Source organism: Varroa destructor, unplaced genomic scaffold (assembly GCF_002443255.2).
Source record: "Varroa destructor unplaced genomic scaffold, Vdes_3.0 BEIS01000006.1, whole genome shotgun sequence".
In the NCBI taxonomy this organism is placed as follows: Eukaryota; Metazoa; Arthropoda; class Arachnida; order Mesostigmata; family Varroidae; genus Varroa; species Varroa destructor.
In genome coordinates, this window is record NW_019211459.1 from 15425612 (window position 1) to 15449860 (window position 24249).

Here is a 24249-nt window from a genome sequence, read left to right on the forward strand (position 1 = left end):
CATATATATTCATCGATATCGAGCACTGGCAGATAGATGTAGTTTTGAAACAACAAAAAACGAGGTATCTACGTACCAAAACACCGCTAACCACAACATTACTGTCTGCATGATTTTCATCGAGGATTGTTGATTTCGTTGCTTCATTTCCTGAAATATAGGCCAGTTAATCGAGTTATATTTCAGAGCCATTTATATAATGCGTAGCAGTTCAAGTTTTCCTGCTTGTTTAACTAAAGTACTGTACTAATTAACGATCTGGTCGGCATTACACAGATGTCAGTTCAGCCGAATGACCTTTATCAACTGTATGTAAAGAAGTGGACCATATCTGATTTATGTCTACCAATAATATAGCTGCTGGATTTATCAAGAATATGTTGTCTACGAAAAAAAGAGCGACTGGGGCTGGTATCAAAATCGTTAAAAAATACAACAGGCAGATTAGCATGTCTAAGCAAGAAGTTTTAAAGCTCTATCAACTTCAAATAATAGAAGGAATCGGTGCTTCTTAGCTTTCATTACTCCATTGGCTAGTCTTGACCTACCCTCCGTAATAGCACTATCATCCTCGAACACATCATTATTGTCACTGCTTAGCGCGTGCGACATCGCTAGAGGGATCTCCGAACACTGCGTCGTTGAACCGCCAGACGAAAGGCGCAAGGCGGCAGCAGTTTCCTTATCCCGCTGGCGCACTGAGATAAATCAACAAAACAACACAATTTAAAGGAATAAATTCAGACATTTAACGTGTTCGATATTGGAAGGCAAAAAGATACGGACAAGCGCGTTTTTTCAGACATGTTTTTTTTAGTCAGCTCACTACGGGCTGCTGAGAACAAAACTACTTCTTGTTTCAAAAAACGATACGTCTCAGCAATACCGTGCCAAGTAAGTAGTAACGCTCGGGACGGCTAGGAACATTAACTTGCGCGTGCGAAATCTTCCCAGCGGTATCTTTATTGGAAATTTGGTAGTTAAAAAAAAAAAAATAACAAATGGCAAACGCGGTTACTGGTTGAAAAGTTAGGCTCACGATTACAAGTAATAGCCACTTGGTTGAACTCACTTGTTTCTACAAAAGTACAATACTCACCGATGGCTTCTGCGGCCAACCATTCAGACATGGTTGTCTCAAACGCCTCCTGACTCTTATTGTCTTTCTGGTGACACTCCTTGTACGTATAACTCATTTTATAGTGGCCGAGAAGATACGGCCACACCTGTTGCATGGTAAATGTACAGTGCCAAATAGACAAAATGTGATCGTAGTGAGACTCAAACTTAACGCCATCAATAATTGCGCTAATTTTAGACTATTTTTCTCTCTCAATCGAAGAACAGATTAGACTGGGACGTCTAATTTAGGCTAATTCGGCTTGCAATTACGTGAGGTCTGGCCACTTCCATGCCGAGAACACTCAGTTTATACAGATATGTTATAGCGCAATGCGAACCCTTATTGTACCGCTATAAAGCAAATGCCCATACTATCTACAAAACAATTGCAAAATATATTAACAAGTAAACAAAAGGCAAAAACACTATTTGCCCGATTTGATAACAACCTACTTATCTCTAATATAGGTTAACTGTTTAATCTTGCCTTGCTTCGAAGATTTGGTTCAACCCCGCCGAAATAGACCAGGCGGAGCACCTCTTGAGGATCTCTGATCGACCCGTCATTAGCCAAAAGTTCCTGCCATCTTGTGCAGCTTAGAGGTTGATCTGTGGCTGGAGCCGCAAGTGGATGAACTAGTCCAGACAGATGGGTACGTACAGTGCGTAAGTGTCGACAATGTGCCAACCCTGTGCAATGCCACAACATGTATCGATTGTAAACAATACGGACACAAGGGTAAATTAATTGAGACTAATACTTAGAAATCAGGGCAATAGTCAAGTGTTTTTGGTCCGACGATGAAACGCAAACGGGGAAAAGCCATTATGGATCTTTAGTTTTTTTATAGTTAGGTTATGAGGTGCCGCGGCAAACGTGTTATCACCACCGCAGCACCTCACAATACGCCTGACACTTTACAGGAGTGCACCCCTTACCGGAAGGTTTCTTGTAATCCGCCACACTTTAGGACAAGATTTAGCTACGTTAAGTTTTAAAATCTTGGTAAGCATTATGTGAAACAGATAATTTCTAGCAAAATTTATATGTAATAAATTACAAAAGAATAACGTTAACACACGTTTCAAAATTAAAGACAACCAAAATTGATAAAAAGCTGCTATCATACTCACACCCATAAAATGCCCTGCTGAGAATCTGCCGCTTCATTGTTGAACATAAAGCTTCTAAACTTTCATCACCTAATTTAGTTATTTCCGCTGAATTTTTCGGCCTCTCTTTCTGTAATATAATTGAAAGCGGAACCGTTGTTTTTTACATTCTCACCAATCATCATTACCCAAGTATGAGGGTTGGCATTGAAAAGTGAAATACGTAAACAGTTGAATGAATGAATGAATTAATTGAGAAATTACGTAACCATATCCTAGTGAAGCTATTAATTGACTGGAATCTTCAAACTGCAGACGGCGACCGAAGCAGGTCCTAACAGAAATCGTCGCTGTTTAGCATAATAGACCTTTATACATATACAAATTTCATATCTACGACGCAATTAAAGGACGTAGGTAAATTAATCTTAGGTTAAGGAGAGAAAGTTCAAGTAAGTTCGTTCTTACCTTCCGGTCTTCTGCAACAATCGGCTCAATTTCGATCGCCTCATCGGCGTCCACAGACTCATCCGACGAGCTGCTACTCGTTTGTTGACTCATAACGGAAGACTTATGACCGTGGCCGTGTATTACACGAAACACAAGGTCTTGTTCGTTCGATGCTGGCATGCTCTGACGCTTCAGTTTGGCTAGCACTTTCCCTCCTAGGAAAAGTATTTTTTTTACATTTCTCATTTTTGTGACACGTATTGGTATAATAAGCTAATGTATCCATGTCTGAAGGTGCCTAATTTGTGGTTTAAGAATGACTAATTTCAACTACAAGAAGATAAGCATTAAATACAAAATACTGAGTACGAAGTAGGCAACTGAACATCAAGAGGAAAGTAAAACAACTACCTAATAGTTTGAAAATTTTATATATATATATATACTATTACTCTAAACAGGCCGAAAAAATTGTAAACGTATACGCTCTGGTATCGATTTATGCTCTTTTCGGGTTCTACACAACAAGCTCATCCAGACGCGTTATGCAAAAAAATAAAGCAAATAATTTAATTGGAACCTGAACGCATAGATTTTTTGCTTTTATGTTACGTAGTTTCTTCGTTTTTTTGATCATTGTAAATTATACGTGCCCGCTGATTATTCCTAACTTAGACGCGGCCAGTTTTTACCAGACATCAATTAGGTGGGGTTTTAAACTCCACCTTTCCAAAAATCTTGTCAGTCTCTTTTATCGCCTAGTTTCTCAGCTACACGAGATAAAGTGAGTACACTTTTCTCTCACTATTCCTAATATCGACCCTTTAGACTCGGCTCTCCGATATCTCTCAGCCGAATCTTAGCCCTGTCCCATTTTATAAATCATTAAAGATCGAATAGCAGTGGTTTTTTGACAGGTTTATGGTCAGGTAGGCTTCGACACTTGAACGTGTTCCGAACATGTTTTCGACCCAAAACAGCAAATTTGGACATAAATCTTAAAGGTGTATTGATTGTAAGTCGTCTCAGTTTAGCTAGGCCATAGGCTTAGTTATTGAGCTCTAGTATAAACAGCTCGATTTAGAAAAGAGCAATATTGGAATATCTTCGCTTATATTCATATATATAAGCAGAAAGAAATTGTTCTTTCCGACGACAAATAATAGCTGCGTAACATAATATGATTTTTGCGCAATAAAATGTGATTTTTCTCGCGATAGTAAACATTCAATCACAGTTCAGTAATTGTACCAAGTAATTATATTGACTAACGAAGGCTAACCGGCTCCAATACGCTATTTCGATAGTTATTGGCATGCCCAGAAATCCCCACGTCGTTTCATGTCAGCATAGGCCAATTCACAGGCCAGCTCTGAGACTGATATCTACTGTTGCTCTTCATTGTTGATTGCCTTGGCTAAACGATATTTCTGATAACTAATAACCTCCTCCAGCATGAAAAAGGCTGTACATTCACGCCCAGTTTTGAGCCTAGACTGCTTACCCCGTGTACCTGCGTTTACCAGACAAACACGATACCTCCGGTACAATACAAGAACGGTATTGCTAATACCAGCCCGAGTCACACACGCTATGAATAATACTAACCCGTATGATTACTGTGAATCGTCTGTGTGGCCAATGGCGGATCGAGTCTGCTTAGTGGTAGCAGGGCGCCCTCAAGGCAGGCCAGGAACTGCAGCAGTTGGCGGCTGTCACCTTTCGGAAACACGATCGGAGGTCGCTGTACCCCATCCTGTCCGACCAAGACTAAACTGCCTTCCTGATCGGCGTTTTGATGACAATGCAAATAAACCACCTCGGACATCTTCACCTGTTATAGTACAGATGAACGAAGTTACCACACAAATTTAGCTGAAAAATTTAGTAGCGAAATAATTTAACCAGACGAATTTACATAGCATTTCACTTTGATAACATCCACTGCTTCTAATTCTAAGCTTAGGAAACGAGCTGATATAGAGTGGGCAATATAAATCTATATATGCTTAGAAACAATACATTCAGCAACAATACCAGCTTCCTATTTTTTTGGTCTGGGCTCCCACCTTGATCGCATGTTCCCAGTAGATGGAATGAGTGGCCGCAGAGCCGTTGCTATATTCGCATGGAGCACCTGTCGTCGAATCGCCACTGCCATTCATGAGCTGATTCGGAGTCCATTTGAGTACAAGTCCGGCCGCAGACGGTTCGTGATGCAGCGATAAATAGCCTCGCAAGGGCTCTGGGCAGTTGTGCTACATACAGGTGCAAATTTGAACATGGATAAAGCGAATTTATAAAAATGCCCATTATATTCCAATTCTTCATCAATACAGACAGCGCTCTTTAACAAAAAAATGTTTTTTTTTTATCCTACATGCATTTAATTAGCATTGACATTAAATGCTAAGTATATTGTTGTGCGTGCGAACCCGTATCGTTTTTAATTTCCGTTACTCCTGTACTTTTTAATAGATACAGGCTGCATGAAGTTGTTAACTGTTGAGAACGGAGCTGATTAAAAAAAGTAGTCATTAGTTAGTCATAGGCATAGGAAACCCTTCCAACTAAGAATTACATATTGAGTATTTTACGGACAAAAATTCCTCTGTCACCCATAAGAAAGCTACCATAGAAATGGCATTATCGAAGTTTTTTTTATGAACATTTAATCCAAAATTTTACCTGGACGTCGTATTTACAGGAAATACTGCGTCCGTCTAAGTTTTAATGATCAAGTCCAAGTCGGTGTAGTTCTATCTAAACACGTTGGATTGTACACTTTGGTCTCATTCGAAGGAAGCCAGGTAACTTCATTGCAAACCTCTACAGTTGGAACAAACGATTTCGATCTTTACTGCAAACAAATCAACGCATCGTCGACATTGACCTTTTGTCCTTGTGCTCTCAGGAGATGTTGCTGTTTGCATATATACATTACTTATTGTGCGGTTCCAATAATCGAAAAAAAATTTCTAAAATATGTTAGGGGTTATATAGGTACTTTGCTGATCCGCAATTCATTTATGTTTACGCTGCCCTTAGTTGAACCGTACCGGGTGGACAACAACATTATTTTTTCCATAAATCAGCGTTGAGCGGGGGTTTTGATGGAGACTTTCGACGTAATCACGTGCCTGGTTCGTTCCCACACTTCCAACACTTCCTGTGCTACCGCTTCCAGTACCTGGTCCCGACTGAAATACACGGCCACTAACGGAATCCTCACTGCTGCTGCCGGCTGCTCGTCGATACTGTAACGTCACAGACACGTCTTACGTTATAGAACATATTCATCAATGTGTGCTGATATAGTCGAACTCCAAGGCCAGTTCGTGTTCCACTCTCAAAGACAATAAAGATAATACCTAATAGCAATAAGGAAATGGCTAATTATATAGATGGTTATATATAACGTGAAGCAAAAGTCGTTCGACAGTTTGAGTCTTTATGTCACTCTATTTTGCCCTTGTTTTTTTCTCCTACCACTTCAATAGGCGTATGATGAAAACCCTTTGGTAAACTGTCAAAAGACGTTTATCTAACCTAATATAGATATATATAAAATACTTTCTCTGTTTCTTATAGAGAGAGGGGGGGACAGTTGCAGGATTGGTAACCACTTTAACGCGTGTTAGAATAAAAAACTAGGCAAGACAAAAAGCTAAACGCGTTCGTTAAATTTTATCCATAAGCACTTTACAGTTAAAAATCGTCCTAGTCTCTGTTCAGGCCATAAACGGCGGCTTTTTCACGTAATAAACAGCGATGCAATTTGCGCTGGTAGTAATACTGCCGAATTAATTGATTGCTCAACCCGACTTCTGCTTCTTTTACCATTATATAGCCTTCAACAAAATCATTCATTGAGCATGAGAAACAACTCCAATTAGTAGTACAGCTTTACCACGTTAATTATATAAATATATATTAAATATATAAATAATATATATAAATGTAAATAATAAATAATTGTCGAGTGAGTTGGGTTCATTGCTAGCATAGGCATTTTCTCCAAACAGACTTTGTTCTTCTGTTTTGCTTGCCGTGTTCTACGGTTTCGCAGATATATAAAGTGACTGAAACGCTGTGCCTCCATGTCATTAGCTTGTTATCGCGTTGCTCGTAGTTACAAATGTCTGAGGCATTTGAAAGAAAGCTATTCGGTGTTCAGCCTTTGTTATTGTTTTTTTGCGAAAGAATAAAGTCGAAGCCTGAGTGGCTAATAATTCCCCCTGGATCTTAGTTTCCTTATTCCACCTGACCTTAGGATGATCTTAAAGAAACAAACTGTTTGCTGCTATTTTATCGGATATTAATTCGCTAACACACGTGTGCTTGATTAGTTTCATTGAGTTGTACCCAGTTAGATTGTCTGACGCACATGTCTTATCCATGATTGGTAATTGTTTGTTCACTCGGTGCTTCTTCTAGAACTTCAATCGAGGTGTGTTATATTTTTTTCTCATTTTTGTAGCGGTCCTTTCTCTAGAAGCAGTTTCATCGTTGCAACGTTTTTTTACTAACTAGTAAATTCCATTCATTGAACAAAATGAAAAGTCTTGCCAAGTAGGATCTTGAATAAATTCGTTTCAGATGTTGTACCTACGTAACCTAAAATCATAAGCCCTTTTTAGCCTTTCGAAGCGGACTTGTCGATGTTTCTGTCGTAAATGTCTTTGGGTTGGCTTCCGGCGCTTTTTTGCGACTGCTAGGGAAGGACATTCGTAAGATCGTTTAGTCCAACCATGCCCCACCGCTTGAACTTGCATCCTGCGGTGTTTCTGTATTCAGAAACCTTTTCTCGGAGTTAAATTAATTAGGTGACTACCTCATTATATGATACACTTCGAATTAAATCAATATCGTATCGTTTGAGATCATGAAACATAGAAGACTAGAAGCAGGAGATGCCTTTTCCGTATAGTCTACACTTAGATATTCAGGCGTAGTGTTGCCCTTCGTGTGAATACGAACAGTTGAGAACATTTAATGGTTGAACTTAGGTAGTCGGCTTGTTTACACCAGTAGATTTCGATTGATTTTTAGTGAAAACTGTATCAAATCATCTAGCATGGGAAGGCCTAAGGCCTAAGATCATGATGTCGGTCGATGTTTATTTTTCTTTAGTATATGAACATACTCAATGGTATGCTAAAACCAAGCCAATTACACGTAAACATACATCATCGTATAGCATGACTTGCAGTGTTACCCATTTGCTAAGTGTAAACATAATTGCGGGTACTACGCTTTGCGTGCAAATTCTGTGTATAAAACGAAGTTTTCGCTAGCAATAGTTATTCATTAGTTTATAAAAATCGACACTTGCGTAGGTTTGGCTTCAGATTTTAAATGAGGTTTTGAGCCGCTTTTACAAAATTTGAAAATATGACTAAGTTTTACGTGTATACGTTGTCGGAAGTGTATAAGTGAAACTTTCTTTATCGCGATCATTTTCAATTTATTGTGTAACAAATATTTCACCCTTAAAATAATATATCTATATAAAATGCCATTGGAGACTTAGCAGCGGCAGCAGCAGTAGAAAACGACGAAGTTGAGAACGATTTTAGCACGCGATAGATTTAGTGCGACGTAGCATAAGGCGGGATCTAACGGCGAGGGCGTCTATTTGTAGAAAAAACATCAACCTTTTCGTGTGTTAGATTGTATCGTTGGACCGATAATGGCGCCCGCCGCAATACATGGACTTATCACCATATAATCACGGACTACGATATTCGATTCAGCATATTTAATAATTTCCACGAGCTCCGTTTAGTCTGCTTAGGCTATGCCACATACCCTAAAATAAGCTAATAAAAAAAAAATCGAATCGTTTCCCGGAATCCAATTCGCTGACCATTGAAACTTGAAAAGCAAAAATAGCAACTTCTACAGTTAGATGTCCTGCAAATTATTAATTATTTCTATGATAACTACTCAAAAAGTCGTTAAACCTGAGCTTGCATTGAAGTTTACGGAGTTTTTTTTTTTTATTTTATGATAAGATGATTGTTTCCAGATGTGTCGTTTTCGACAATGGTTTCTTATCAGGCCGAATCAAATAAAGATAATTTATATATATATATATATTTTTTTTTTTTTTTTATTTTAAAGATAGCTATCAAAATGTCTCTTTTGATGCTACGTACACTTAGTGTGGGTCGCTTAGATGCATTAGGTGGTGTTGTCGGCTTAGGGTGGGTACCCTGTCTGTTTTGTTGCGGCATTATCGACCCACCGAGCGCATTACTTAGTTTATGACGCTGTAAGAGCTCATCAGCTGGAGGATCCGTCCAGAAGTGATCTTGGGTCTTCATACGAGAATAGTCTAATGCACAGGGTCCAACTGGTGAAGTTGCAAGCATGAATTTATCATAAAGTGTACGGATTAAATTATTATGTAATTCTTCGATAGACGAATCGTCATTTAGTCAACAGTAATCGTTGCCGACATTAGTGATCTCGAAATAGTGCGAACAAATCGTAGACGACTTTGTTCAGCTATTGTTTAATCTAACACAGAAAATATATGTTAAAGTATCTGTTAATCGCTATTATATTTATCTTAAAATCATGGTATTTGGCTATTTTACATATAATAAGTATAGTAAAGAGAATGTTTCTATTCCGAACGGATCAAAAAAGCTATTTCGCTGGTTCACTGCGTTCATCATTCTATATTAAACTGAGTTCATTAGATATTTGTCAAAGCTAGGCAACTGCAAAAAAATGTTATTATCTCTAGAGAATATTTGTCCACACGTTACTTCTAATGTGGAACACAAAAATTTTTACATGCAGATAAATTGAATAACAAAGTAGTAAAGGCAGTAGCGAATCAGAAAAAAAAGAGAATTTACTATAGAATATAGAATTCGCGTGTTTACCAAGAAGTGAAGCGAGTATTTGTCCGGATACGGGGTCAGCAACAAGAGCATCCTTCTCATAATATTTACTGAAAGTGAATCAATAAAAACCAAACCCTAAATTTACTCCATATACTTACTCCTATGTGTGCTGCTTACGTTTGAGCTACCTGCAATGGCAGGATTTTTAAAGTTTGGAAACCTGTAATTAAAAACAGCTGTATATTTATTTGAATCATTAAATTCAAATAAATAATTATAATACCTTAATGTCCACTAGCTTGCCAAATGTTTGAATGTATAATCAAGATGAATCATTTTTGCCTGTATTGTATACACCATGTCTTGCCCCCTTTGACATAATAAAAAGGTACCTACATTGTAAATTTAAAAACCAATAATGCTTAACCGAACTTAGCTCTTAGTCGAAGAATAGACAGGAACCTTAGTCATTTCGTTTGTTGCCTGGGAAGCTGATGTAGCTACATGTCGCTGCTTCTCTCACACTTTAATTATCAAATATTCTACCTGAAACGAGTTCTTTAAGATAATCAAAAGTATCTACATAGGTTTGTTTGGTGCAGTTTCGTTCTCTACCTGGCATTTTCTACGAGATAATCGACGAGTTTGGCGAGGTGCTTCTCGAACAGGGCCACACGAATCCACAAGTAACGTATACCGACCGCGGCAACTGAACGATTTTTTCCGGAGCCTGAGGCACTGGAAGTTGCCTGACGTTGCGGAGTACCTGACGTGCTGTCCCCGGATGAGGAAGACCGTCTTTATCAGAGCAGGAAATCACGCAGAATTTCAGTAATTATTAAAGTACTTTATCCTAGCATGTACACGCAGAGCATCTTTTTCTTCCATGGTCTTTTTTTTTGACATGTCATTGTTTTTTTCCAACTACAGTCATTTACCCAATTTCAGTAGTAAATGCTTGTCTTTTAATCAAGTGGTCATTCAACATTTAACTCCTAAGGCAAGTAATATGCATGACATATAAGCAAAGACCTGTGGTTAATAGCAGTAGCGTTTAAAAAGGTCTGTTTGCGTCATAGTTGCGTTCCGTATAGCAATGGTGTAGACAACGGGTCTTGCCAATATACACTAATTCCAATGACAGCGCTGTAAAATCTAAATGCTGAGGTGTATCCGGATTTTATTACAATTATGAGGTTCGCTTCTGTTGAGATTAGAATGAACCGTTTCCCTAATTCTGCATAAATATTATATTTAGCCACTTATTCATATGACTAGATGTCATCCTTGAAATCAGAATCGGTTAATTGTCGAAGTAGTGCTCCTCAAGAATACTCAACTCATGCCATTGAAGAGGTAATAAGGACTTACTGGAGCGCCACAGGCTTCAAGTTATATCTGAATTAGTGTGCATTTAAAGACCACCCAGTGCTGAGCATACGCAATGTCTAAACTGGTCAACAAATCATCATTATCATCAAGGCCAGCAAGAGGGTGTTGTGCCGCCTGCTAGAGGTTGGTTATACGATGTGCAAAACGTTATTGGAATAACATAAGCCGACCGTTTTTTGGTTGCCACTTCCAAAAGACAAGTTTTGGATAGACGGTAATGTGCCCAGGCCTGTAAGTGAATGTTACTGTCAAGAGGCACTTGCAGAGATCTTACTGGTTAACGAATGACAAAGCCACAGTGGGAGATAGCAGCGTCAATTAAGCAGTGTGAGTAATTTACCCAGCGATTTAATTCGCGATTAATCGGAAGTACTTACATATAATTTTATTATGTATGCGGTTAACCATGTAGCTTTTAGCAAGCAAGTCAAGCTTTTTTAAGAACGTGCTTCCGACTATCAGAGCAGTGTGGATCAAACAATTCCTTCGAGGCTTCGTTCAAAATCTTCTATGCGAAAAATTTATAGTTTATTCACCGTTAAAGCACATGTCGATACAATGAATCCCTCGTTTAATAAAAAACTACTTACACTTCACATACAGTTCTAATACTATCCAACATAGGGTTTAGGTTTTCGTTGGATGCTTCTGAGGGCGTGTTTAATTCTACTGAACAATTGTTATTATGTTAGAAAAATACTGCCACTGAATACAAGAGAACCTCGTTCCAAAACATTTGCAATTTCTCAGCAGAAGTTTGCAATATTAAAAATTATGTACTTATATTTGAGCGCCGAAGAAAGTTAGGTTACAATTTATACCGGGTTCGACAGACTAGCTTTAAAATGTCGAAAAGTACATAAATTATGCCATTATTTTTAAATTAAGAAAGAAATGCTTAGATTTTATATATACTGCATGTCTTAGTTCTTGAAAGCATTTCAGCTTAATCTTCTGACAGTTATGAGTATTTTCCCAGCTATTGCGGATTTGCGAGATGCCCATAGGACTCATTAGAACCGTGACATGAACGTGAAAAGTGGTACTTATTCAGACAAAAGAAACCAAGGTTTTTCTAGGAACTGACGTAAAATCAAGTTTTTGTCTAAAATAACGAAAGAATAGAAAAAAATCAGAGCTCGCTTTAGGAAAGTTGAGTAAAATAAAAGCAGGTGTTGCAAAAATTATTTCAGATATAATTTTTTTCTCTCGTATGCAATGATGTGTGCGCTCCTTCGAACCCAACACGAAGTACGTTATAAAATGTATATTGCAAACATAATGGTTTTAATAACAAACGAAGTGGTTTCATAAGACGTATCTGTGTAGACGGATTTCAGTGAATCCGACAAGATGCTTGACAACGTCATTTTGAAAGTTTCTAGTGTTAAATCGTTATGGCTTTACCACACGGATACCAGTATATAGTAACGTAAGAAAATACAATGATGGTTCGCTACTTGAGATGTTATACGTTTACAGTTGGCAATAGGAAATGTATTCCTGCTCAACATGTCAGCTTGCAGTACAGTCAAGTACAGCTGTTTCACTGGCAGTGCCTGTTATCGGTTTCACGTACTACAGATGTTCCAGGGTTGACCCGGACCGAACGTAGGAGCCGTAAATGCAACGATTTCTTGTGGCATGTAGTAGCACTGCCGTTTCCTACGGTCATGATTATTGAACATAATCACCATTTAACATGACTAAAACTTTAACTTGGGGCCTAAAGCGCTAATTGCTAAAATGTCATTTAAACACAAAATATTCAAGCGGATTAAATTTTATACCAGTAGCAGACAAAAGTATGAAATGGTCCTAAAAAGTGCGAATGGTGCATAAAATTTCAGATAGACTAACTATTAATGTTTATCTAAACGACACAAATAATTGATATTTTGCTTACCGAAAAAAACGGTCTCTATTTTCTGCAGAAAAAATCTAAGTGGCTCCAAATAAAAAATTGATTTTCAGATATAAATTCTATTGAAAACCTTTGGGTCGCCCCATAAAAAATTTCTCCGGATTTTTCAGGAGCTGCATGAAAACTAGCAATAATAGGAATCTTCGATTTCGAACGAAAAAAGCTATGTTTGACACTTTGCCTAGCTTAGATATATTGGATAATAATTGATCTTCGCTTCAGTTTCAAAAATGATCTAGTGTTTTACGCTATTACGAGTCTGTTCATTTGTTCTCGAAAAAATTGGCTTTTTTTTTGCGACTGGGTGTACGGGACGAATGAGTGCCCGCTGCAAATGACTCGCCAAAGTTGATCCGACCTTCGACGCAGCAGTTTATATACACTTTGAATGTATTTGCATTCCGAATACCTTGGGGTCGTCCAATGATGCATACTTCGACTGCTGTTTTACTGACGAAGGAAAAGCTTAGAGTAGAACTTAGCAACTGTAAAACTCTGTGCAAATACGTTCTCATATTTCAATGTCATCGATTGAAGTTATCTTCGCTTAAGCCTGGCACTATTTTTTTTACAGAGCAGGAAACCCTAAATTCAGTGCCTCGGATGGTATTAAATATGTTGAGCACTTTGCTACAAAAACCGAAGTGATTGTTTACACATGTTTACAATACGCAGAGGAAGGAGTTTAGGTAAAACGAAAATATTTCTATTGTAGTAGAAATAATTGAATTAAAAAGCTAAAAAATAATAAAAATATTATTACAAGCTAGAGAACTAATTTTTGCATGTATATCATACTCCTGCTACCAATATGATTGGCAATAGATCGCTAGGACAGGGTCAGTGAGAACTGAAAATTATATCACGATTAAAAAATTGTGTAATCTTAGAAGACTGTCTTTTCTAGGAACTTTTAACATTAAGTTTATGTAGGGTAAAGTAAGAAATGCTCCAGGCGGTGTGCCAGACCATAATGAATAAGCCACAGAATTATTTTTTCGTTATTTGCACCGTATCTGACTTAAATGTAGGTCTCATTTCAAAGGCTTAAAGTATACCTCGAATGTGCAATAGAGGCTTAAAATATATCGTGATATAAAGTGCTTTCGATATGAGGTTCTGTTGGTGAATATATAATAATCAGATCTGTTTTACAATGACTGATAAAAAAAGTACATATTCCAGATCGTTACGACGTGATTTGATAAACTGTCGTCATATCACTTTACGTCTTGATGAATCCCAGCTTCTGTCAAGTCCAGAATAACCCGCACTACCACGACAACACTTAATTTTTCTTATTATTGTGTCTCATTCCACTGTGGCTTTTAACTATTACTTACTTTATACTTATAAGAATAAAATATGAGTTTTTGAAATTTTAAATAACTCATAGGACGGTGATAAGCTAGTCTAACCCTTCTGTTCTCATTGTGGCTTTTAGGAACAATGGGTGATCACCACTTTAGTCGACTCATCGACCCGAATTACTAGTTTTATCTGTTTTTCATTTCAAATGACTTTATTCTAAGCTACAGTTATAATTAATAATACTATCTACTACTTACTGACATTACTATTGTATTATCATTATAATATTTTTGTTTGTTATACGTACATACTTTGTCCACTAGCGTTGCTTATTTTTGCTTTTTCGCTAACCCTATTTTTACTGCAGGCATCGTCTATTCTTAACGGTGGCGAACTTCTTCGACACATCTGTTTTTTATTTTTACTATATTTAATGTTAGCAAATACATTTGTTTTTCCTCGCTCATTGTTTCTCGCCGCTGAATGGACCATGCCGCCTCACTTAATCAGAATGCTGGTGCAAGCTGTTTTCTTACCCATTGGAAAGCTGGGAGCTTTAGTGTAGGATGTGGGTTCGTAGCTGAGGGATCTTTCAAGCAGCGACAATGATGACAAGGAAACCGTGCCAGTCAGCGAGGGCTAAGGATGTTGTAGAGGGCGTATAGTGATGAAAAGAGAGCCTTTTGTGTGAACATAAGGGCACTGACGACGACACCGACTGTGTCCCGTGCCTTCAACAAGATATGTTGCTTATGCAAGCTAAGTGGAACTGAATGGAGAGCACAACGTGACAAGACAGCTAGATGGCAATTTTGCATCAGTAGCTATGCCATTGACATTGAAAGAAATAGATAAGATCTAGGCATCGATGCCAAGCACCAGCTTCGGCGATTACCAATCTGAGTGCACTCGGACGGAGTGAAGACGCTTTTTTACGTACTATACGCACTGCAATGATATCAGTACAGTTACATTTTACAAAACCTGTGCAGTGCTTTTTAAAGAGAGTTCGCAGGGTGTGCCTGTGTCGAGTAAAGGGGGTACTATTAACTTGCTACTTTTTCGGATACCCGTTATATTTGATGTGATTATTTTGTTTATAGTAACATTTCTGCGCTTCTGTAGCACTTGTCACTGGCAAGATTCAAAAGGTAGTCTTACACGCTGATGCATATTAAACGCATATTCCGCAGCATGGTAAATATCCATAAAAGTCATCGGGTCGACTCATTGCTGCGATTGTAGTATTATTAGCCTTTCGGCGGGTTTCTCGTAGGACAATCCCTTTTACATTGTCCCTGCAGGAAAGCATTGTTTAAAAACGATAAAAACGTGATGATGACCGACTCGAGCGTGCAACTTTCTTGGAAAAAGGTTTCTGAACGTAAAAATGCATAGATGCGATAGATACGATGAAAGCCACATAGAGAAGAGTAAGCTTTGGAACAGCAAGTCATTTTAGTGCTGCAGATTGGGTTTCTGTAACATTTAATGTCATATTGTTGGTTTGTTAAGAGGGATCATAAATCGCATGATGTATCAAATCTGCTGGGTCGGAAAGCAATCTCAGGAACTGAATAGGTAGTGATACATAGTAGAAGACAAGAAAGTTTTTATTTCCTTACTGCTAAAGAAGGAGTGTAGAACAACGCTTACTTTAAACTAAGAAAAACTCATTATTATATTAATATAATAATATTAAAAAATATATATTATTTTATATCGGAGCCCAATTTTTTTTCTAAAACAAAAGGTTACGAAGGAGATCATGTTTTATAAACTCGCTTAATTATACGCGAAATAAAGCTACCCTTAAGGGTTATGTAATCACGGTGACTTAGTAATAATTAGGCATATATATATATATATATATATTCTGAGTCTGAAGATAAAGGTAGCAGATTTTCCAAGTACAGTTGGTTAAGCATCCATAAGTCTTCATATTCTATTGATAGAAAAATTTTGGCAGCAACACGCCGATCTCATCTTACGACGAATGCTATGTATCTATGAAAGGACGTCGGGCAACCTAAAAGAACGGTTTGCAGGGAGCTTTTAATTTTCAGCAGTTACCGGGACGAAAAACAAATGAGTCGTTATTAATCCAAAATCTAGGTTTCAGTGAGTAGCGTGTGCATCAACTCAGGTGCACTGCAGCCAAGCAAAGAAATATCGCTCATAAAAGAACAATCAGCGGTTAAGGAAATCATGGACATACACACGTAAAACAGAATGTAATGACTTTTTAAAATTTGCACACTGTACGGCATTAATCACTTACGGGGCTCAGGAAGCACCTTTTGACGATACTATACAGAAATAATTGTATATGACCGAAGACTGACCGAGTTATAGAAAGCTAGTTCGCTGGAGTTTATAGATAATACTGTCGTCCACTATGGCGCCGTTATTTGTATGTTGAAAATGTCAATCATAAATTCGTATTTCACACAAATGAAGGAGGTCGTCTATTCTCATGTTTCACAAATAGGAAAGACTGTTAAAAAATATGCTTCGTAGACCGAATAGAGTTGTATGTAGTGTTGTATAGTATTGAAATGTTATAATGAGGGATATTATTATCCATGGTCCTTAAGTGCAAAACTTTCCTCTTGTTTCAACAAGCGTGAGCCCCGGTCTAATAATAATCATTACAATTGATACTAAAATAAAGTGCAAAATATTTTTTCCATTTTTGATTTTTTTATTGTTTCCCTAAATACAAACTTAGCTTTTTTTCAGTTGTTTCTATATCAGAAGATTTTTGTGAAGTGCAAGAAGGAACGTACTCTATGTAGTGCTTAGAGCGAACGGTATCGGTATCCAGGTTAGAACTGGTCAGGATATTTCTTTGGTTTTTGAACGGTTTTAACTTTCTTCAGACTTGTTATATTGTAGAAATCAGCACATATAATAAATAAACGAATTACAGGGCTGTGGCTATATAGAATTTTTTATAACAATAGTCGAACCGAGTCGTGTCAAGCGGCATTTATGCTCACACCGAATGAAAATGCGACTGTAGATGTTATCCAACGTAACCACCACTGTAACTGTTGGGTGAAACCAAGAAAAAGATTGGTAACTAATAGCATTATAGAGGTTCATTAGCCATCACATTAGGCAATGTTTATCTGTAAACAACACGGCTTCTATGAACTTCAAGAAGAGTTTTACACAATTTGAATGTTTAATAGAATTACGTTTGATGTTATGGATAATCGCATCCTATTGCTAAGTCATGCGATCAAATTATCACCTTGGCTCATATCGGCTGTGATCTGGTTTGAAAATACTGGACCGAACAACTTCGAGGTAATGGTCTGCTATACTTGATATATGGACCGTCGATAAAACAATATGTAATAACCTGTATACGTAAAAAAAACGGAGTAGATTTGAGTCTTCAACATTTAAGCTATAATTATCTTCAAAAATATCCTAATATTCAATATCCGTTCCTTAAATTTGATATTTCATTCTGGCTAAGCTGTGCATTTCAGGTCATCAACAATGCTGCCTATGTATGACGATAATCTGCGTCTATATATATATATATATATATATATATATATGTCGTACTGCAATTCTTATCAATTATTTGGAAATTTTCTAAAATTACATACCGTTATTTTTCCCATTCGTTATTACATGAAATCGAATGCGTTCACTAAATAATTATCATTTAAGAGCACTGCAAAATGGATGTACGTTCGTGCCTCCAATTGCGTCTATGAAGAGTATATTTTGGTGGGGGAGCTTTTTAGTATATTCATTGTATAATTTCTGGGCCTTGTGCTTAGTCATTTATTCATTTTTAACGGTTTGTTCCGTTTGCAGATGCCTGAGTACTTCGATAATTCAATTACGGGCCGCTTAAAATGGCTATACCTTCAGTGGGAGCTGCTAACTGCTATTTACATGCTTGAGCCATGGGAAAGGAAAGTTTTCAATTTTGTTGCGCTCTCGACCAGTCTCATCCTTTGCTATGTTTTCGTATTTATGGTGCCCCGAATCATCGGACTGTTGATCCAGACGAGTGAATCGTAACGAGCGTCGTCATACGACTAGATTCCTGGCGTGATGATCGAAGGAACGTCGGAAAAAAGTAGACATTTTGCGTGAGACTGTAATACCAGTTAATTCTGACATTCGAAAGTTGCTGTAACGCAGTTATTAGCAAACCATAGAAATTATCATTAAAAAAAATCTGCGATACATTGAAACGAATTGCTTACAAATAACTTTATTTAATTTATTTGAATTGCCCACAGCAGTTAAGTGAAGATATCGACCATCTATAGAGTGGTAAATCTATATAATACATATATTGTTTTTCTCAACTGATTTATTAAACAATGAAGATGGCAGATGGAGAAGAAAACTGTAAAAGAATCACACTTTTTCAATGTTTACCGGGGCTTCTTCAAAACATCCTGAATGACTAATATTTAGAGTTAATAGGGTTGCGATGGTCGTACTGATACTACTCAGATATCAGAGGAGAAAGCCATTCATTTTTATTTTGAACCAGCCGAAATTTATGACAACTTCTGCAAGACAACGCAATGTTAATATGACAGCTAATTAACAAAACCCATGGCAAGGTGTACAATTCTTGATCTATACAGAAAGCATATTCAACTCATACCGGTGGGGATACGCAAATTTAAGTAAGTGCAACCTTTAGATGAAAATGCCTGCAGCAAGTGTGCGGAAAATGTTGTTATATATTTGAATAAATAAATTGTATGTGGTGAACTACTATCGATGTTCGCAGTTATGGGCGGTCATTGGTTCGATAGCGAAAAAAAAGTTAACTGTGTATGCAGTTGCTATGAAATCGTCTTGTACGTTTGCCTCGCTGTATCAGAGACGTGCTTGGTCACCAGATAGGCACATGAAATTGGCTGCTACCACAATGGACCCTGGTCAAGCATAGGATGGCGGCGTCAAAAGCTTTTGCGAGCCAAGTTTGATGCCGAAGAACTATAGCAAAGGTGTATAGTTGTGAGCATATATATATATATATATATAGCGGTGTTTTGCAAAAAAATATTCCATAATTTTCTGCAGTAGTAATTGGCGTAATAGAAGCGTGTTTAAATAAGAGTAGAATTTGAACACAAATGTTAGTTACGTAGAAATTATGTGACGACTGCTAATAACGACTACTAAAACATATTAGAGGGTTAAAAAGCTATACGATTATACTAAGTATACGATTATTCTATGATAGGCTGTGATGTTGATGAAAGTAATAGTGGTAGTAATAATAATGAAAATCATCTCTAGGCAGTTAGCTAGTTGTAGTAGGTACGTTTATCAGTTCAAATGTATGTTAATCGTTAAAGTTATTAATCTTTGTTAAGGACAGAAACAGATCCAAGCGGCTGTCGATAACGTGAAACTGGCATAATTAACCGTGAATGTTGTGGGCGTAATAAGGATGGCTAAACTACCAGTACGCCGTGAGAGAGCTATCTGGGTTTAATTTGGAAGCCAATTTAGAAGTCAAGTGATAGCAACTTCAAGGGCCGTACATCGCCTAACTTTGAGAATTCGTTTAAGGATATGACAGAATGTGTGTACGTCTACTGCCTAAATTATACCCGACAACTCGGAGCATTTCGTATGATCGCCTTCACCCGATGAACTAGTAGTTGGGTGTTAGTACTAGCATAGACACCGATACGTTTCGCAGCTCAAAATCAATAAGTTTTATGCTAGGGTTACTTTGCAACTGTGTCAATGTCGATCGGATTAAGAAGAATTGTTTTTTGCGTCGGAAATCCGTCGATTTAGACAACATTATGATCTCCGGTTGTCTCATACTTACGATGTGATCGGTCGAATCGCGCAAAACCAGAGCGGAATCTGACTTCAGAAACGTGGAACATCTAAACAATAAATCATAAAATTGGCACCGAGGTTGACACCGTTATGATTCTGTTGTTAAAAACAAACTATTCAAAAAATTAAATCAGGCGAACGATAAGCGTCTCAACCTTGAACTCTGTATATATAATGAGCAATTCAGTTTCATGAAAAACACACTAAATAGACAGGTATTTCTCGTTGAGAATTTTCTCACCGAATAGTAGTTACGCCAAATAAGATGGCGTCGCCGATTGCCGTCGATTCCATCTGTGCAGTTTTTATAGATTTTTGGACGGAAAGTAAGAAAACTAGTGACCGGACGTAAAAGCCTTAGATACCAAGCTCAGAGGAATTCCTTTTCTGTAGACTAATTTACTCGATCGAAAGCACCCTGCAAAAATCTGTTTATCTAGTCTGAGAATTATACGGAACTTAATCGAACGACAAAGATACAGTAACGTTGTTTGATTTAAGTACAATTAAGCGTTGCTTCATCGATAGAATTGTTAGCTCAGCGTCCATTTCAGACACAACAAGTACAGTTGAGCTGAATTCTCGACCGACAACAACACAATCAGATATTATACAATACAATAAAATACTTTATAAAAGAAGAGTTAACAGCATACAAGTACTTTTTGAATGGCTTAAACGATACAAAGTATAATTTAGTATCCATAATGAACTGTGATTCGAAAAATAAATAACAGAGGGGCACACTCTTAAAAAAAATTGTGGTAACCCATTATATACTTTGGAATCGGCCTTAAATAATGCGAATTTCGCCTTCAGGTATGATTGTTCAAGTTTTGAAGGCAAAGATACTGTCATTTAAAATCCTGTTAACCGCAAAAAATGTATAACGTAAAAAGTCATTTATATAGATATATTATGCATACTGATAAAGGTTGCGTGATTACGTATAAGCAAAGCTCCTACAATCCATGGCACCTACATCTATTTTAACCTTAGTCGTAAGCACAAAAATCGTGACACAGTATAAGATGCATGTAAACAACGTTATCGTATAGACGTATTATACAGACTATGCGACCCGAGTATACATGTCCATTGTAACCATATGATTTCAAATTAGAACACATCTACCGTGTAGTATTATCAAGAACAATGCAATAACAAAAAATACCTTATAAGCAACGTACGCAATAACGAGCATTGTTACTATTATTATTTCCCAATTGTTTCCTCGTACCACACACTGCCGAGCAAACATGCAAAAACTATTTCTACATCTATAGAGTTTATTCCTGACTATTGTTCATCGTTGCGATAATTTTGTCTTAGACGGCTGCTCTATAGTCTTGCCTAATGTTTGGGCGAGCGCTAACACTATAAATTTCACTTACTTGTTACCATCCTGGATATGTTCAATGCGTTCAACGATCTGCACCACTTCAAATGCTGGAGGAAAGCTCTTTGCAATTTTCTGGAGAAGGGCCGTGGTCGAGTTTGTTTTAAATAAGCCGAGTGCTCGACGACGAAGTCCGTGTGAGAGACAAGCATCCACAGCGGCTGAAAAATAACTAGCAGTTTAGTGTAAAAAGCATGTATATGGACGAATTGTGTAAATAAAGTTAAAAACCAGTATCATCAAAACAGCTGAAATGCACTAAAACACTCGAGACTACAAAATTGAGTTCGCCTCGCGGCAAGCTATCTACACGGTAATAATTCGGTGAGTGCACATCGCTAAAGATTACCACATTGCACTATATATAGATAAAGGGTGGAACTACACGGGCCAACGTTTATTTAATAATTGTATTGAAAGCAACTGGTCCTACGGTATGGGCTAAGGATGAGGCTATATAAACAACAAATTATTTTGTGTAAAGAAGTCAGTTATTCGGCGAAGCTAAAGGGAAAAAGCTATTTTTCATGATATCAAGGAAGACAACACCTTATAATAGCTTATTCGCAGGTTAGACAAATCAAAAGTAATGACTCGTCGGCCATATATTTTAATGGAAAACTCGGGTTAGATTGGTCTAGATACTGACATATTCGCTCGAGAAGCGAGAAGGAACGGTAACAATATGCGCACTGTTCTCCAAAGCCAGCTTGACCATCCAGAAAATGATACAACTATCGTAGTTTCGGAATATATATATATATATATATATATGTCATCGAATGTGAATTCACAAGCAGGGCGTGAATTTTATTTAATTACTTATTCTCTGGTATGCTACATCTCCTTCAACGATTAGTAGGACCAGCACGAAAGGTGCTGGTCCTACTAATCGAAAAAAAATATTGTGTGCAATATTTGCACGTCAGCGTTTTGCAAACATGTTGCGACTGTTCTTTCTGATAACTAGCATGATTTATTGGCGTAGAAAGGCTGTATGCTTCAGAAGTTACTTTTCTAAATTAAAAAAAAAACACGTTTTAGTCAACATGCAAAAATCATAATTTGTCAGACTTATATATGTTGTGCTATTGGTATTCTTCCAGCACATGGACATTTTGTCTCACATCTATATATGCCTATAAAAGTGTTATGGGAACCTACTTTTTTTAGCTTTCTTTATGCAAGCATCGCTCTGCTTTCCAATTTCCAAATACAATTTACATTCATAACAAAACTTATAGCCCCAACGTGAATCTTAGCTTTCTATATGAATTTTTAGGTATAGACTAGGTGCAATTTCTTGTTCTGAAGCAAGTTCTTTGGTTGCCTCCATGGAAAACCTGCTATTGGGCGTACGACTTAGCGCATTAATTTTGCTATTAGAACGAGATGTACGGAAACTGTAAACATCGTTTTGTATGGATCATAAGAAGGACTAGTGTATAGACACGCAGCATGTAGGGAGAAGTAGATGAAAAGTTGAAATAAAATTAAAAAAATATATATATATATCTTTTTTTTCAATATATATATATATATATATATATATATATATATATATCTTTTTTTCCTGGAATAGATTTCATTCCAGTTTCCTGAGTAGGATAGAAGGATGTTAAAAAGTACGTAGGCCTGTACGTACCTCTCTTCCACGCACTCGTCATTTTATAGGAAGCAAAAAGCAAAACACTGAATATGTAACGGAAGCAAACCTAATAAACCAGTAAAAAAGTTTTGTGTTTAAGCGATTAATTGCTGTAAATAATAAAAAATGACCACTGTTTATTTTGATAATAGTACTATTTTTACTTACCACACAGCGAAGTTATGGTACTGCTTTCCTCGTGGACGAATTTGCGTGTAACGGCCTCTTCCATAATTTGCTTTACCTGAAAACAAGTTTTCCGCAGTATTTTGGTTTTTAACCATCGCCACTAGCAATTCAACATGTAGCAATATCGCCTATCACCACTCGTTACTTTTGACCTTATTCCTTGATTTGTAGTGAGCAGAATCAAGCTTTTTCGTTGCGAAATCATTGTCTTCAATTACCGCTCAGCGGAGCTTTGTAGCTCCTACTCCCTTTCAATTTGCTCCGCTATTTATGCTAATTATATTTGATAATCCTCTAGCCCTCTGGAACAACGGTCACGAGAGATTTAATCAGTAAGGACATAGCCCTTTAGCGTCCTCTTGCCTCTACCATTAAACCGCCCTTGACTCTCGGACCTCGTGCTCCTCAACACAATCCTTTTACGTGCATGAACTCCTGTTACTGAGCAGTCTCTCGCAGCATATTAGGCTCAAAGAAAGGAGATCCAAAGGCACAATCCTGCATACATACAGGCCCACCTCGTCCCACACACGCGAGTACCGACCACTTGTTGCAGCCATCGAGATTGGGCCTTAGCCCTCCCATTATATTAGCCATATCACGCCGCAAGCTGTTTTATTGGCTGCGCAGAGATATAGGGGATCAAGCACATTAATGCAAACATAAACATAGTTCTACTTTAAAGTGAATTCATCTACGGAGTTTTTCAATTTGTTATAGAAAGGCATCTTATTTGGTCAGTCATCTCGGTCAATGACCGCCCAGGTTTTTGTTGACCTTTCACAGCGGAAAAGATCAGCCAGTGATAGTGGCGAAGCCGACGCTGGCCTATACTGTCAGTACAGGAATTCCAATTACGTCAATTTTTGCGCTAGTGCCTTCCCCACAATTATATCTTATCATAATTTTTTCTTACTCTTTCAAATAAGCAAGCGGGCCACCAAGTGACATATTATTCATTTTGTATACAGTACGGATAGATTAATCC

At 37.5% G+C, this 24249-nt stretch overlaps 1 protein-coding gene across 2 annotated transcripts in view; it reads right to left on the bottom strand.

Annotated features, from left to right (window-relative positions):
* tbc (trabuco) overlaps positions 1–24249 on the bottom strand; it is a 43991-nt gene that overhangs the window by 17538 nt on the left and 2204 nt on the right. The window contains exons 2-15 of one of the 2 annotated variants that reach the window (XM_086992935.1): positions 23241–23316; positions 21420–21585; positions 10161–10343; positions 9585–9652; positions 8847–9043; positions 5826–5942; positions 4755–4943; positions 4294–4519; positions 2704–2900; positions 2257–2365; positions 1610–1812; positions 1100–1226; positions 549–698; positions 77–150 (exon numbers count right to left, since the gene is read on the bottom strand). In XM_086992935.1, coding sequence (XP_086849061.1) covers positions 77–150; positions 549–698; positions 1100–1226; positions 1610–1812; positions 2257–2365; positions 2704–2900; positions 4294–4519; positions 4755–4943; positions 5826–5942; positions 8847–9043; positions 9585–9652; positions 10161–10343; positions 21420–21585; positions 23241–23316 — 2082 coding nt within the window. Of the gene's footprint in view, positions 1–76; positions 151–548; positions 699–1099; positions 1227–1609; positions 1813–2256; positions 2366–2703; positions 2901–4293; positions 4520–4754; positions 4944–5744; positions 5943–8846; positions 9044–9584; positions 9653–10160; positions 10344–21419; positions 21586–23240; positions 23317–24249 lie in introns of both variants that reach the window. The other variant, XM_022810998.2, reaches the window with a different exon arrangement.